Below are 12,737 nucleotides of genomic sequence, written 5' to 3' on the forward strand. Positions count from 1 at the left end.
TTCGGGCAACAACTACAAGATGAGACCTAACGGAAACCTTAGGGAGAGCTAAGGGTACCTAAATACAGGAGAACTCCTCCCACGCGATTGATCCAAAGGCCATTCCCTGGAAAGAAACCAAAAGATTGAGGCCTAAAAAGCAATTTTCCGTGTCTCCCCTCCTCCAGAGTTGAACCTACAGGCAACAATAACTAAGGTTCTTACTGCCACAGAGCTAGATTGCACACCAGATTTTTTTGCACAAAACGGATGCTATGTGATTTCGCTAGTTCATGCGCCATGAAGATTCACCGTCCGGGTTGAAGTATTTTTTACTGAATTCCTTAAAAATACATCCACAAAGATGATCAAATGCTGAAGTTTAGACGAATCGATTTTGTTTATGATATTTTATCTATCGCTGAAATTCATAAATGAATAGGAGCAAAGTTTTGTTTTTAAGAAGAGTGCTGGGGCTTGTAATATTCAGTTTAACGAAGTCAGAGTACACTTAAAAGGAATTTTTTTTACAGATTCATTTTACTCTTCAAAGATCTTTAGGAGGGATATATGAACAGGTTAAAAAAAAACAACAGCAAAAAAACAAACAAACTGTAAGTAAATGTTTAAGTTGGACGTCTGTATTACATACATTTTGTCGGTGGTAAGAACCATTCTTAAATTTAAAATTAAAATAGCGAAGCTACTTTCAATAGCTACTCAGTCCAGTCCCAATGTGGAGCAGTAAGAAAGTGGAGCAGGAAAGCCGCTTTCTTCTTTTCTACTGAATGATAGTAAGCTGCCGTCGTTGTTTTATGATGATGTAGCCCATCTCGAAGTAAAACACTACCAAATATTGTGGCTGAAAAGAGAAAGATAATTGGAGTGAAATAAGTGTGTTTAGTTAATTAAAAATATTAGTAGATGGATATATGGAAGGTTAAACAATCACTTTCCGAACAAGACTACATTGGATACACAAACCTATTCCTAAAAGATTTTCTTTAATATTTAAAAAACAGCACTTGACCTAGGCGAATATAACTTTTAGAGAATTCGGTGTTTATATTTGAATTGATTCTTAAAAGTTTCTCTTAAATGGCTCACCTTCTTTCCTTGAGAATACAATAAGTTGTTTCAAAAAGCATTTTTTTTAATTATTTTTTTTTTGTATACAATGAGTCTTTGGATGAAGTAATTAACTAGATATAGTGAGGTATTCAAAAAATATTAATAAGTGCTCACTATTTTTTTCTTTTTTTTTTATGAAGATACAAAAAGATAATTGTCATAACCAAAAATATCAAGAAAGGTCTAAAAATCTAGGGAGGGAGAAGAATTGCCTCCCTGGTCCTACTTCCCAGTTGTTGCCTTACTTCAAATGATAAAGTACTTTCTTCTTTAAAACTAACAACAGTTTGTCCGGAGAGTAGTTGCCTACCCTATGCAGATTTCTCCAAAAAGTGATCAGTCACTCTACTGTACAAATCGTCGAATAAATTTCGAATTAACTAACCAAAATTGACATAAATAGAACCTTTGGCGCAATTCCACTCGTCAAATCAAACATTTCCTTCTAAACATTCCATCATCTCTTACATACGTATTCAAATGCCTGCATATTCAAATGCCATCCAAAACTAGCATATTTATAAGAAGCCACAATTTAATTCTATCTGAAAAAAGAAATCCTCATTGAAAAATAAAAAGAATTGGCAGACAAAAATAAGAAAATTATGTTTATTTAGCCCCCCTTCCTAAAAAATTAGTTTTTGTGAAACTTGCGGTTCAAATTTGAGAATTGCCAGTCCCGTTTGTCAAACTAGTGGTTCTGATTCCATTTTCCCTTTTAGACTCCAGGTGCAAGGCAGTGAGATTCCTTCATTACGCGAACGAGACTAGCAGGCAACATTCATGATCCCTAGAACTGTCGCTTTGAATGCATATTTCACTCGTATTTTTTAAAATTTCCAGTCGGAAAGAGGGGAAGGAGGAGAAGGGGAGGGAAAAGATTCAGACCCGTCTCAGGGAAGGAAAAAATACTTGATCATGAAAATCCGTGGAATCGAAGCTTCAAGGTAAAACTAAACTATGTCTTCAAGCGACAGTCTTTTGGAAAGCTTCATTTTTAGCCCTAGATACTTCATTCTTTAATTGGTAGATTTCAATATTATTTAGAAAAAAATTCCCTAAGGATACTGAAACAAATTTTCCTGCAATAAAACACAAATTAGTGAATACAAATAAACTTGGCAAGCTGATAAACTTAACATCCGCTCTGCCTAAAACTATCAGAGCGACACAAATTCTGAAAGTTTTCTATTATGTAATGTTATGGTACTTAAGATATATACCTTTCCTCTCTAGCTTTTGGTTCATTGATGCTTCACAGAACCAGTTTATTTTCGTTGGATTCTTTCAGCTTAGCATAAAACAAGAAAAAGAGAAGTGACAGAATAGATGGAAAATACGTAATTTAGGCTATATATTTTCACATTAGGGATGGCGGTAAAGACCCGAACAAGCACATGAACAAGGTCTTGACCTTACTCATCCATCCAACCACCTTGGACAAAACAGCATAACCAATTCATTAGCCAATTAATCATGTCTAAAATCGAGCAAAGTTAACATCAATAAATATAAGCCGGTGTACAACTATAAGCAAAAGTACCTCAAATCTAGCAAAACATTCCCCGGGTGATCATTTCGCATCAGGGCTCTTCAGAGGAATATACACTTGCCAACATAGGTTTCGGCGCTTTAACATAGCATCATATAAAGTAATATAACAATACAAGTAAAAAAAAATCAACAAAAATACTCGAATCATTGCCTTTTTGCCGAAACTATGGCGACTCATCTGTTCAGGCGGGCTTGAACTGCGGCTGAAGAGCCCCTGTGATTATTCGAATTGCCTTTTTGCTTCATCAAGAGCCAGTCGTTTTTTAAGACCGCTAGACGGTTTTAGTTTAGGCAAAGACTTACTTCCAAGGTTTTTCATACCATATAGGAAATCATTTTGAAGGATTTTGTCTTAAGGAACACAGCAAAGGCAATGAGAGAACACGGAATCAAATGGAAAAAAAAAAAAACTCTCCTGGACTTACATTATCCTGATGGTTTACGCATCCTAGATGAAGGTGCTAGCAAAGTGAATGAACTTTTACAGGTTTTGCGAGTTCAGGGTGCGAGAATAGGTTTAAAAATTAATGTTAAGAGGACTGACTCGCTAAGGCTCGAAAGGTGATTGGGTGATGAGAAGATTTATATAGTGAACAGTATCACTTACCTATGTTTTATAATTAGTAAAAACGATGGGTGCAGTGAAGAAGTTAAAAGTAGAATAGTCAAAGCCAACACTGTCTTTTTTTCACAGCTGAAAAAAGTTTGGAAGAATAGGAAGAAGATAAGTCTGCATACCAAGATTAGAATATTGGAAGCTACAGTGGTGAAGTGCGGTTCTGAAGCATGGGCGCTCCGTAAAATAGAAAAACTTTTCTAAATATTTTCCAGAGAAATTGCCTACAGATCATTTTGGGTACCAGACAGACTGACCGTATCTCAAAGAGTAGGTTGAACAAAAAGTGGGGTTCATTCCGCTTTCTCGGGGTATAATGAGAGAAAGGTTGAGATGGTTAGGGCATGTTCTGCGGATGAAGGATAACAGATTGTCAAAGACTGTTCTTTTCGGCCAACCGTCTAGGGCAAAACGAAAAGCAGGTCGTCCAGGGTTGTGGCAGGATGATGTCATAAGGAAAGATTTAATGGAAATGAAAACTTCCTGGGAGGGTGTAAAGAGGGAGACGTTGAATAGATTGGGACGGAGGAGGATAGTAAGGAGCTGTGTTGGCCTCAGGCGGCTTAGTGCTGCAGTGAGTTGATAAAGTAGTGATGAGTTGTGGTATATAGCATAAACTTTTAAAAATACCCTAGGATAAAGCAAAAATATGATTAATAAACTGTATCACAAAAACAAACATATTTTAATCCATAAAAAACAATAGTTAACGAGTAAAAGTTAAGAAAAATTAGAAATACTTGAAAATATAATCAAAATAATTATCATTAGTTAACAATAAACAATATTTTTTTAGAGATACATAAAGGGAATACCCTAATTTACCTTATTAAAAGTAAATTTGGCAGTATTCCAATCACAACATTCTGAAGCAATTCTTCAAACTACCTGACAAAATTAACGTTTTTACAAGATCCAAAATGACAAGTACAAAAATTAGGACAAGATCAAAGGAGAATAGCTTTTACTTTAAGTTGGCTTATGCTACCTTAAGCCGCGTGAGGAAGTTAAACTGATTCTGGGATCTAGTCCAAAACTCGAAGTTCCACACTGCTAAACTCAATTTAAAGACAGGATCCCAATAACTAGCGATCCATGTGGCAAATAATGAGTCTGAAAGGACTTTGAGGTCGACAGTTATAGGAATCCATCTTTAAACTAATCTCGACCTTGTATAAGTTTGCATGTCTGACACAATACAGAGCAAAATCCAGCGCCTGAACACTGCTCTAGTGAACGAAACCTTAAACAAGACCAACGTCGGATTATTGCAGAACCATTTTAAAATATTAACATTTTCGAGAGGAAAAGATATAACATTTTGCCGAGAGAGACATTAGTCACTCAACAAATGTCTCTGAGAAAGAAAGATTTTACAAACACAATACGGCTCAAACTATTTGTTGGAACATATAATGTTATCGGGAAATCACCCACAACCTCACTATCTGATTGGCTTTCTTGCGACGATGAGTCGCCAGATATGTATGCCATTGGCTTTCAGGAGCTGTGTTTGAGCAAAGAGGCCTATGTATTCATGGATACTCCAAAAGAGGAAGAGTGGTTGAGGACAGTCTTAAGAGGAATTCATCCCAATGCCAAATATAGGAAAGTTAAATTAATTCGTCTCGTTGGGATCATGCTTATAGTTCTAGTTCAAGAACGGTTTGCTGCTTACATTCGAGGAGTTTCAGCAGAGACAGTTGGAACAGGTTTTCTGGGGAAAATGGGTAACAAAGGTGGTGTAGGTGTGCGTTTTGAGCTACATAACACATCAGTGTGCATAGTTAACTGCCATTTAGCTGCCCACATCAAAGAATGTGAACGTAGAAATCAAGATTATCATGATATTTGTACGCGAATGTCGTTTCCGCCAGCTAAGACCATCAAAGATCATGATCTACTTTTTTGGTTTGGAGACTTAAACTACCGGCTAACGGGCATCGAAGGGCTGGCAGCAAAGACTTTACTAGACACTGCCAACTATAAAGACCTGATCGTGTTCGACCAACTGCGGGAACAACAACGCATAAAACGAGCATTCTATGGTTATCAGGAGGGCATTCTCAATTTCCAGCCACCGTACAAGTATGATACTGGAACCGATAACTGGGATTCAAGTGAGAAAAATCGGGCACCTGCCTGGACCGACCGAATTCTGTGGAAAGCAGATGATGTTGACCAACTAGTCTACAGGAGTCATCCTTCTCTCAGAATAAGTGATCATAAGCCAGTTAGCAGCCTCTTTGAAATTCCGATTGCAGCTATAGACATTGTAAAATATAAGAAAATTTATGAAGAGGTTATGAAACATTTGGACCGACTTGAAAATGATTATTTGCCTCAGATAGCAGTTTCTAGAACAGAAATCGATTTTGGAACAGTGCGTTTCCTCGAAAATAAATCGAACTTTTTAACGATCTCAAACACCGGACACGTTCCTCTACAGTACAAATTTATCAACAAGCTGAGAGAGGAAAGCTATAGCAAGCCTTGGCTAATTGTTGAGCCGCATACGGGATTTCTCATGCCAGGAGATTATACAGAAATTCAACTTGAGATTTATGTGGATAAAAGGACGGCTGGTAAATTATCAACAGGCCAAGATACTCAACTTGAATTACTGAGTATCGATATGCAATGGATACACATTATCAAAGACTTTCAATTACTAACTTGTATTACCATATGATTCTTGTGTATCAATACGTACAATCAAACTGATTCTGGTCCCCAATAATAGAATCGTCGTACAAGTTTATACCAGATAACGATAATAGCTCATAATTGTTCCAAAAGCTGACCTACTTCGGGCAACAACTACAAGATGAGACCTAACGGAAACCTTAGGGAGAGCTAAGGGTACCTAAATACAGGAGAACTCCTCCCACGCGATTGATCCAAAGGCCATTCCCTGGAAAGAAACCAAAAGATTGAGGCCTAAAAAGCAATTTTCCGTGTCTCCCCTCCTCCAGAGTTGAACCTACAGGCAACAATAACTAAGGTTCTCACTGCCACAGAGCTAGATTGCACACCAGATTTTTTTGCACAAAACGGATGCTATGTGATTTCGCTAGTTCATGCGCCATGAAGATTCACCGTCCGGGTTGAAGTATTTTTTACTGAATTCCTTAAAAATACATCCGCAAAGATGATCAAATGCTGAAGTTTAGACGAATCGATTTTGTTTATGATATTTTATCTAACGCTGAAATTCATAAATGAATAGGAGCAAAGTTTTGTTTTTAAGAAGAGTGCTGGGGCTTGTAATATTCAGTTTAACGAAGTCAGAGTACACTTAAAAGGAATTTTTTTTTATACAGATTCATTTTACTCTTCAAAGATCTTTAGGAGGGATATATGAACAGGTTAAAAAAAACAACAGCAAAAAAACAAACAAACTGTAAGTAAATGTTTAAGTTGGACGTCTGTATTACATACATTTTGTCGGTGGTAAGAACCATTCTTAAATTTAAAATTAAAATAGCGAAGCTACTTTCAATAACTACTCAGTCCAGTCCCAATGTGGAGCAGTAAGAAAGTGGAGCAGGAAAGCCGCTTTCTACTTTTCTACTGATTGATAGTAAGCTGCCGTCGTTGTTTTATGATGATGTAGCCCATCTCGAAGTAAAACACTACCAAATATTGTGGCTGAAAAGAGAAAGATAATTGGAGTGAAATAAGTGTGTTTAGTTAATTAAAAATATTAGTAGATGGATATGTGGAAGGTTAAACAATCACTTTCCGAACAAGACTACATTGGATACACAAACCTATTCCTAAAAGATTTTCTTTAATATTTAAAAAACAGCACTTGACCTAGGCGAATATAACTTTTAGAGAATTCGGTGTTTATATTTGAATTGATTCTTAAAAGTTTCTCTTAAATGGCTCACCTTCTTTCCTTGAGAATACAATAAGTTGTTTCAAAAAGCATTTTTTTTAATCATTTTTTTTTGTATACAATGAGTCTTTGGATGAAGTAATTAACTAGATATAGTGAGGTATTCAAAAAATATTAATAAGTGCTCACTATTTTTTTCTTTTTTTTTTATGAAGATACAAAAAGATAATTGTCATAACCAAAAATATCAAGAAAGGTCTCAAAATCTAGGGAGGGAGAAGAATTGCCTCCCTGGTCCTACTTCCCAGTTGTTGCCTTACTTCAAATGATAAAGTACTTTCTTCTTAAAAACTAACAACAATTTGTCCGGAGAGTAGTTGCCTACCCTATGCAGATTTCTCCAAAAAGTGATCAGTCACTCTACTGTACAAATCGTCGAATAAATTTCAAATTAACTAACCAAAATTGACATAAATAGCACCTTTGGCGCAATTCCACTCGTCAAATCAAACATTTCCTTCTAAACATTCCATCATCTCTTACATACGTATTCAAATGCCTGCATATTCAAATGCCATCCAAAACTAGCATATTTATAAGAAGCCACAATTTAATTCTATCTGAAAAAAGAAATCCTCATTGAAAAATAAAAAGAATTGGCAGACAAAAATAAGAAAATTATGTTTATTTAGCCCCCCTTCCTAAAAAATTAGTTTTTGTGAAACTTGCGGTTCAAATTTGAGACTTGCCAGTCCCGTTTGTCAAACTAGTGGTTCTGATTCCATTTTCCCTTTTAGACTCCAGGTGCAAGACAGTGAGATTCCTTCATTACGCGAACGAGACTAGCAGGCAACATTCATGATCCCTAGAACTGTCGCTTTGAATGCATATTTCACTCGTATTTTTTAAAATTTCCAGTCGGAAAGAGGGGAAGGAGGAGAAGGGGAGGGAAAAGATTCAGACCCGTCTCAGGGAAGGAAAAAATACTTGATCATGAAAATCCGTGGAATCGAAGCTTCAAGGTAAAACTAAACTATGTCTTCAAGCGACAGTCTTTTGGAAAGCTTCATTTTTAGCCCTAGATATTTCATTCTTTAATTGGTAGATTTCAATATTATTTAGAAAAAAATTCCCTAAGGATACTGAAACAAATTTTCCTGCAATAAAACACAAATTAGTGAATACAAATAAACTTGGCAAGCTGATAAACTTAAAATCCGCTCTGCCTAAAACTATCAGAGCGACACAAATTCTGAAAGTTTTCTATTATGTAATGTTATGGTACTTAAGATATATACCTTTCCTCTCTAGCTTTTGGTTCATTGATGCATCACAGAACCAGTTTATTTTCGTTGGATTCTTTCAGCTTAGCATAAAACAAGAAAAAGAGAAGTGACAGAATAGATGGAAAATACATAATTTAGGCTATATATTTTCACATTAGGGATGGCGGTAAAGACCCGAACAAGCACATGAACAAGGTCTTGACCTTCCTCATCCATCCAACCACCTTGGACAAAACAGCATAACCAATTCATTAGCCAAGTAATCATGTCCAAAATCGAGCAAAGTTATCATCAATAAATATAAGCCGGTGTACAACTATAAGCAAAAGTACCTCAAATCTAGCAAAACATTCCCGGGGTGATCATTACGCATCAGGGCTCTTCAGAGGAGTATACACTTGCCAATATAGGTTTCGGCGCTTTAACATAGCATCATATAAAGTAATATAACAATACAAGTAAAAAAAAATCAACAAAAATACTCGAATCATTGCCTTTTTGCCGAAACTATGGCGACTCATCTGTTCAGGCGGGCTTGAACTGCGGCTGAAGAGCCCCTGTGATTATTCGAATTGCCTTTTTGCTTCATCAAGAGCCAGTCGTTTTTTAAGACCGCTAGACGGTTTTAGCTTAGGCAAAGACTTACTTCCAAGGTTTTTCATACCATATAGGAAATCATTTTGAAGGATTTTGTCTTAAGGAACACAGCAAAGGCAATGAGAGAACACGGAATCAAATGGAAAAAAAAAAAAACTCTCCTGGACTTACATTATCCTGATGGTTTACGCATCCTAGATGAAGGTGCTAGCAAAGTGAATGAACTTTTACAGGTTTTGCGAGTTCAGGGTGCGAGAATAGGTTTAAAAATTAATGTTAAGAGGACTGACTCGCTAAGGCTCGAAAGGTGATTGGGTGATGAGAAGATTTATATAGTGAACAGTATCACTTACCTATGTTTTATAATTAGTAAAAACGATGGGTGCAGTGAAGAAGTTAAAAGTAGAATAGTCAAAGCCAACGCTGTCTTTTTTTTCACAGATGAAAAAAGTTTGGAAGAAGATAAGTCTGCATACCAAGATTAGAATATTGGAAGCTACAGTGGTGAAGTGCGGTTCTGAAGCATGGGCGCTCCGTAAAATAGAAAAACTTTTCTAAATATTTTCCAGAGAAATTGCCTACAGATCATTTTGGGTACCAGACAGACTGACTGTATCTCAAAGAGTAGGTTGAACGAAAAGTGGTGTTCATTCCGCTTTCTCGGGGTATAATGAGAGAAAGGTTGAGATGGTTAGGGCATGTTCTGCGGATGAAGGATAACAGATTGTCAAAGACTGTTCTTTTCGGCCAACCGTCTAGGGCAAAACGAAAAGCAGGTCGTCCGGGGTTGTGGCAGGATGATGTCATAAGGAAAGATTTAATGGAAATGAAAACTTCCTGGGAGGGTGTAAAGAGGGACACGTTGAATAGATTGGGACGGAGGAGGATAGTAAGGAGCTGTGTTGGCCTCAGGCGGCTTAGTGCTGCAGTGAGTTGATAAAGTAGTGATGATTTGTGGTATATAGCCTAAACTTTTAAAAATATCCTAGGATAAAGCAAAAATATGATTAATAAACTGTATCACAAAAACAAACATATTTTAATCCATAACAAACAATAGTTAACAAGTAAAAGTTAAGAAAAATTAGAAATACTTGAAAGGGTACAGATAAAATGACACTTTTCATGGAAAATCCAATAACTCGATGGCAGAACAAAAAAAAAAAAAAAAAAAAAAAAAAAAAAAAAAAAAAAAAAAAAAAAAATCTACCCCGAGTCACTAAAAAAAAAAATTATAGATGAAGTTCGAAAATAAAGTTTCCTGATAAATGGTATCTCATTTAGTAGATATCCCGAGTCAGAAAGTCACGCCAAGAAAAATTATATATAATATTGGAAAATAGATACTCACCATAATTCGGATCCGAGGAAGGTATCCTGCGCTATAAAGTCTTTCCAAAAAATTAAAGATAAATTAGAATCATCTTTAGGGATTCGATATCCCGCATTAGAACAGAATTTCCACATAAATGGTATCTGTTTATGACGCAAAATGTCACTCCCGGGCGGATCCCTGCATGGTAACGACAAGATATCATGGTAATCATAGATAGTATTTCGTATAGAAACACCTTATGGTTTGCAGAAAAATCCTATAAATTGTAAAGCATTTGAAACTTAAGCAGACTTGCCACGTACTGCCACGTACGAGTTAAATGGAAAATATAATCAAAATAATTATTCTTAATTAACAATAAACAATATTTTTTTAGACATACATAAAGGGAATACCCTAATTTACCTTATTAAAAGTAAATTTGGCAGTATTCCAATCACAAAATTCTGAAGCAATTCTTCAAACTACCTGACAAAATTGACGTTTTTACAAGATCCAAAATGACAAGTACAAAAATTAGGACAAGATCAAAGGAGAATAGCTTTTACTTTAAGTTGGCTTATGCTACCTTAATCTCAACCTTGTATAAGTTTGCATGTCTGACACAATACAGAACAAAATCCAGCGCCTGAACACTGCTCTAGTGAACGAAACCTTAAACAAGACCAACGTCGGATTATTGCAGAACCATTTTAAAATATTAACATTTTCGAGAGGAAAAGATATAACATTTTGCCGAGAGAGACATTAGTCACTCAACAAATGTCTCTGAGAAAGAAAGATTTTACAAAAACAATACGGCTCAAACTATTTGTTGGAACATATAATGTTAACGGGAAATCACCCACAACCTCACTATCTGATTGGCTTTCTTGCGACGATGAGTCTCCAGATATGTATGCCATTGGCTTTCAGGAGCTGTGTTTGAGCAAAGAGGCCTATGTATTCATGGATACTCCAAAAGAGGAAGAGTGGTTGAGGACAGTCTTAAGAGGAATTCATCCCAAGGCCAAATATAGGAAAGTTAAATTAATTCGTCTCGTTGGGATCATGCTTATAGTTCTAGTCCAAGAACGGTTTGCTGCTTACATTCGAGGAGTTTCAGCAGAGACAGTTGGAACAGGTTTTCTGGGGAAAATGGGTAACAAAGGTGGTGTAGGTGTGCGTTTTGAGCTACATAGCACATCAGTGTGCATAGTTAACTGCCATTTAGCTGCCCACATCAAAGAATGTGAACGTAGAAATCAAGATTATCATGATATTTGTACGCGAATGTCGTTTCCGCCAGTTAAGACCATCAAAGATCATGATCTAGTTTTTTGGTTTTGAGACTTAAACTACCGGCTAACGGGCATCGAAGGGCTGGCAGCAAAGACTTTACTAGACACTGCCAACTATAAAGACCTGATCATGTTCGACCAACTGCGGGAACAACAACGCATAAAACGAGCATTCTATGGTTATCAGGAGGGCATTCTCAATTTCCAGCCAACCTACAAGTATGATACTGGAACCGATAACTGGGATTCAAGTGAGAAAAATCGGGCACCTGCTTGGACCAACCGATTTCTGTGGAAAGCAGATGATGTTGACCAAATAGTCTACAGGAGTCATCCTTCTCTCAGAATAAGTGATCATAAGCCAGTTAGCAGCCTCTTTGAAATTTCGATTGCAGCTATAGACATTGTAAAATATAAGAAAATTTATGAAGAGGTTATGAAACATTTGGACCGACTTGAAAATGATTATTTGCCTCAGATAGCAGTTTCTAGAACAGAAATCGATTTTGGAACAGTACGTTTCCTCGAAAATAAATCGAACTTTTTAACGATCTCAAACACCGGACACGTTCCTCTACAGTACAAATTTATCAACAAGCTGAGAGAGGAAAGCTATAGCAAGCCTTGGCTAATTGTTGAGCCGCATACGGGATTTCTCATGGCAGGAGATTATACAGAAATTCAACTTGAGATTTATGTGGATAAAAGGACGGCTGGTAAATTATCAACAGGCCAAGATACACTCCAGGATATCCTGGTTCTACATCTTGAAGGTTGCAAAGATCTTTTCATCAGTGTAATCAGATCTTACGAGCCTAGCTGTTTCGGCTCCTCCATTGGTGCCCTAGTTCGACTTCAACAACCAATCCGGGATTACTCCGCTGAAGAGGTTCTAATTCTGGAAAAACGCCACTACCATGGTGAAGTCGATGATTGGCACGAAAACAACCGTAAAAGTATTTTGGCCGTACCAAAAGAAATGTGGTTCCTTTTAGACGAACTTTCAAAACGGGGAACGGAAAAAGAGAACTTGTTTGAACTTCTTGGCCTTGGTGCAGAGATTAGTGTGATTCGGGATATACTGGATACTTCAATGCCTGAGCTTTATTAGTCT

General features: G+C 36.7%; 3 protein-coding genes across 3 annotated transcripts; all 3 read left to right on the top strand.

Moving 5' to 3' along the window:
• The first annotated feature begins 3,550 nt into the window (after positions 1 to 3,550).
• Positions 3,551 to 10,874, top strand: LOC136026242 (type II inositol 1,4,5-trisphosphate 5-phosphatase-like). The gene has a single exon (XM_065702604.1). It carries the CDS (start codon positions 4,632 to 4,634, stop codon positions 5,970 to 5,972), a length of 1,341 nt encoding a protein of 446 aa, XP_065558676.1. The 5' UTR covers positions 3,551 to 4,631; the 3' UTR covers positions 5,973 to 10,874.
• A 231-nt stretch (positions 10,875 to 11,105) lies between these two features.
• Positions 11,106 to 11,672, top strand: LOC136037989 (type II inositol 1,4,5-trisphosphate 5-phosphatase-like). Its single transcript, XM_065721306.1, has one exon. It carries the CDS (start codon positions 11,106 to 11,108, stop codon positions 11,670 to 11,672), a length of 567 nt encoding a protein of 188 aa, XP_065577378.1.
• Positions 11,673 to 11,753: 81 nt separating this feature from the next.
• On the top strand, positions 11,754 to 12,734 carry LOC136038705 (inositol polyphosphate 5-phosphatase OCRL-like). Its single transcript, XM_065722425.1, has one exon. The coding sequence runs from the start codon at positions 11,754 to 11,756 to the stop codon at positions 12,732 to 12,734; it is 981 nt and encodes a 326-aa protein (XP_065578497.1).
• Positions 12,735 to 12,737: the final 3 nt, after the last annotated feature.

This window comes from Artemia franciscana, chromosome 1, assembly GCF_032884065.1.
Source record: "Artemia franciscana chromosome 1, ASM3288406v1, whole genome shotgun sequence".
NCBI classification, from domain to species: Eukaryota; Metazoa; Arthropoda; class Branchiopoda; order Anostraca; family Artemiidae; genus Artemia; species Artemia franciscana.

Bases quoted from the DNA above. Each gene is read 5' to 3' on its own strand.
- LOC136026242 (XM_065702604.1), top strand. From the start codon at position 4,632: ATGTCTCTGAGAAAGAAAGATTTTACAAACACAATACGGCTCAAACTA.
- LOC136037989 (XM_065721306.1), top strand. From the start codon at position 11,106: ATGTCTCTGAGAAAGAAAGATTTTACAAAAACAATACGGCTCAAACTA.
- LOC136038705 (XM_065722425.1), top strand. From the start codon at position 11,754: ATGTTCGACCAACTGCGGGAACAACAACGCATAAAACGAGCATTCTAT.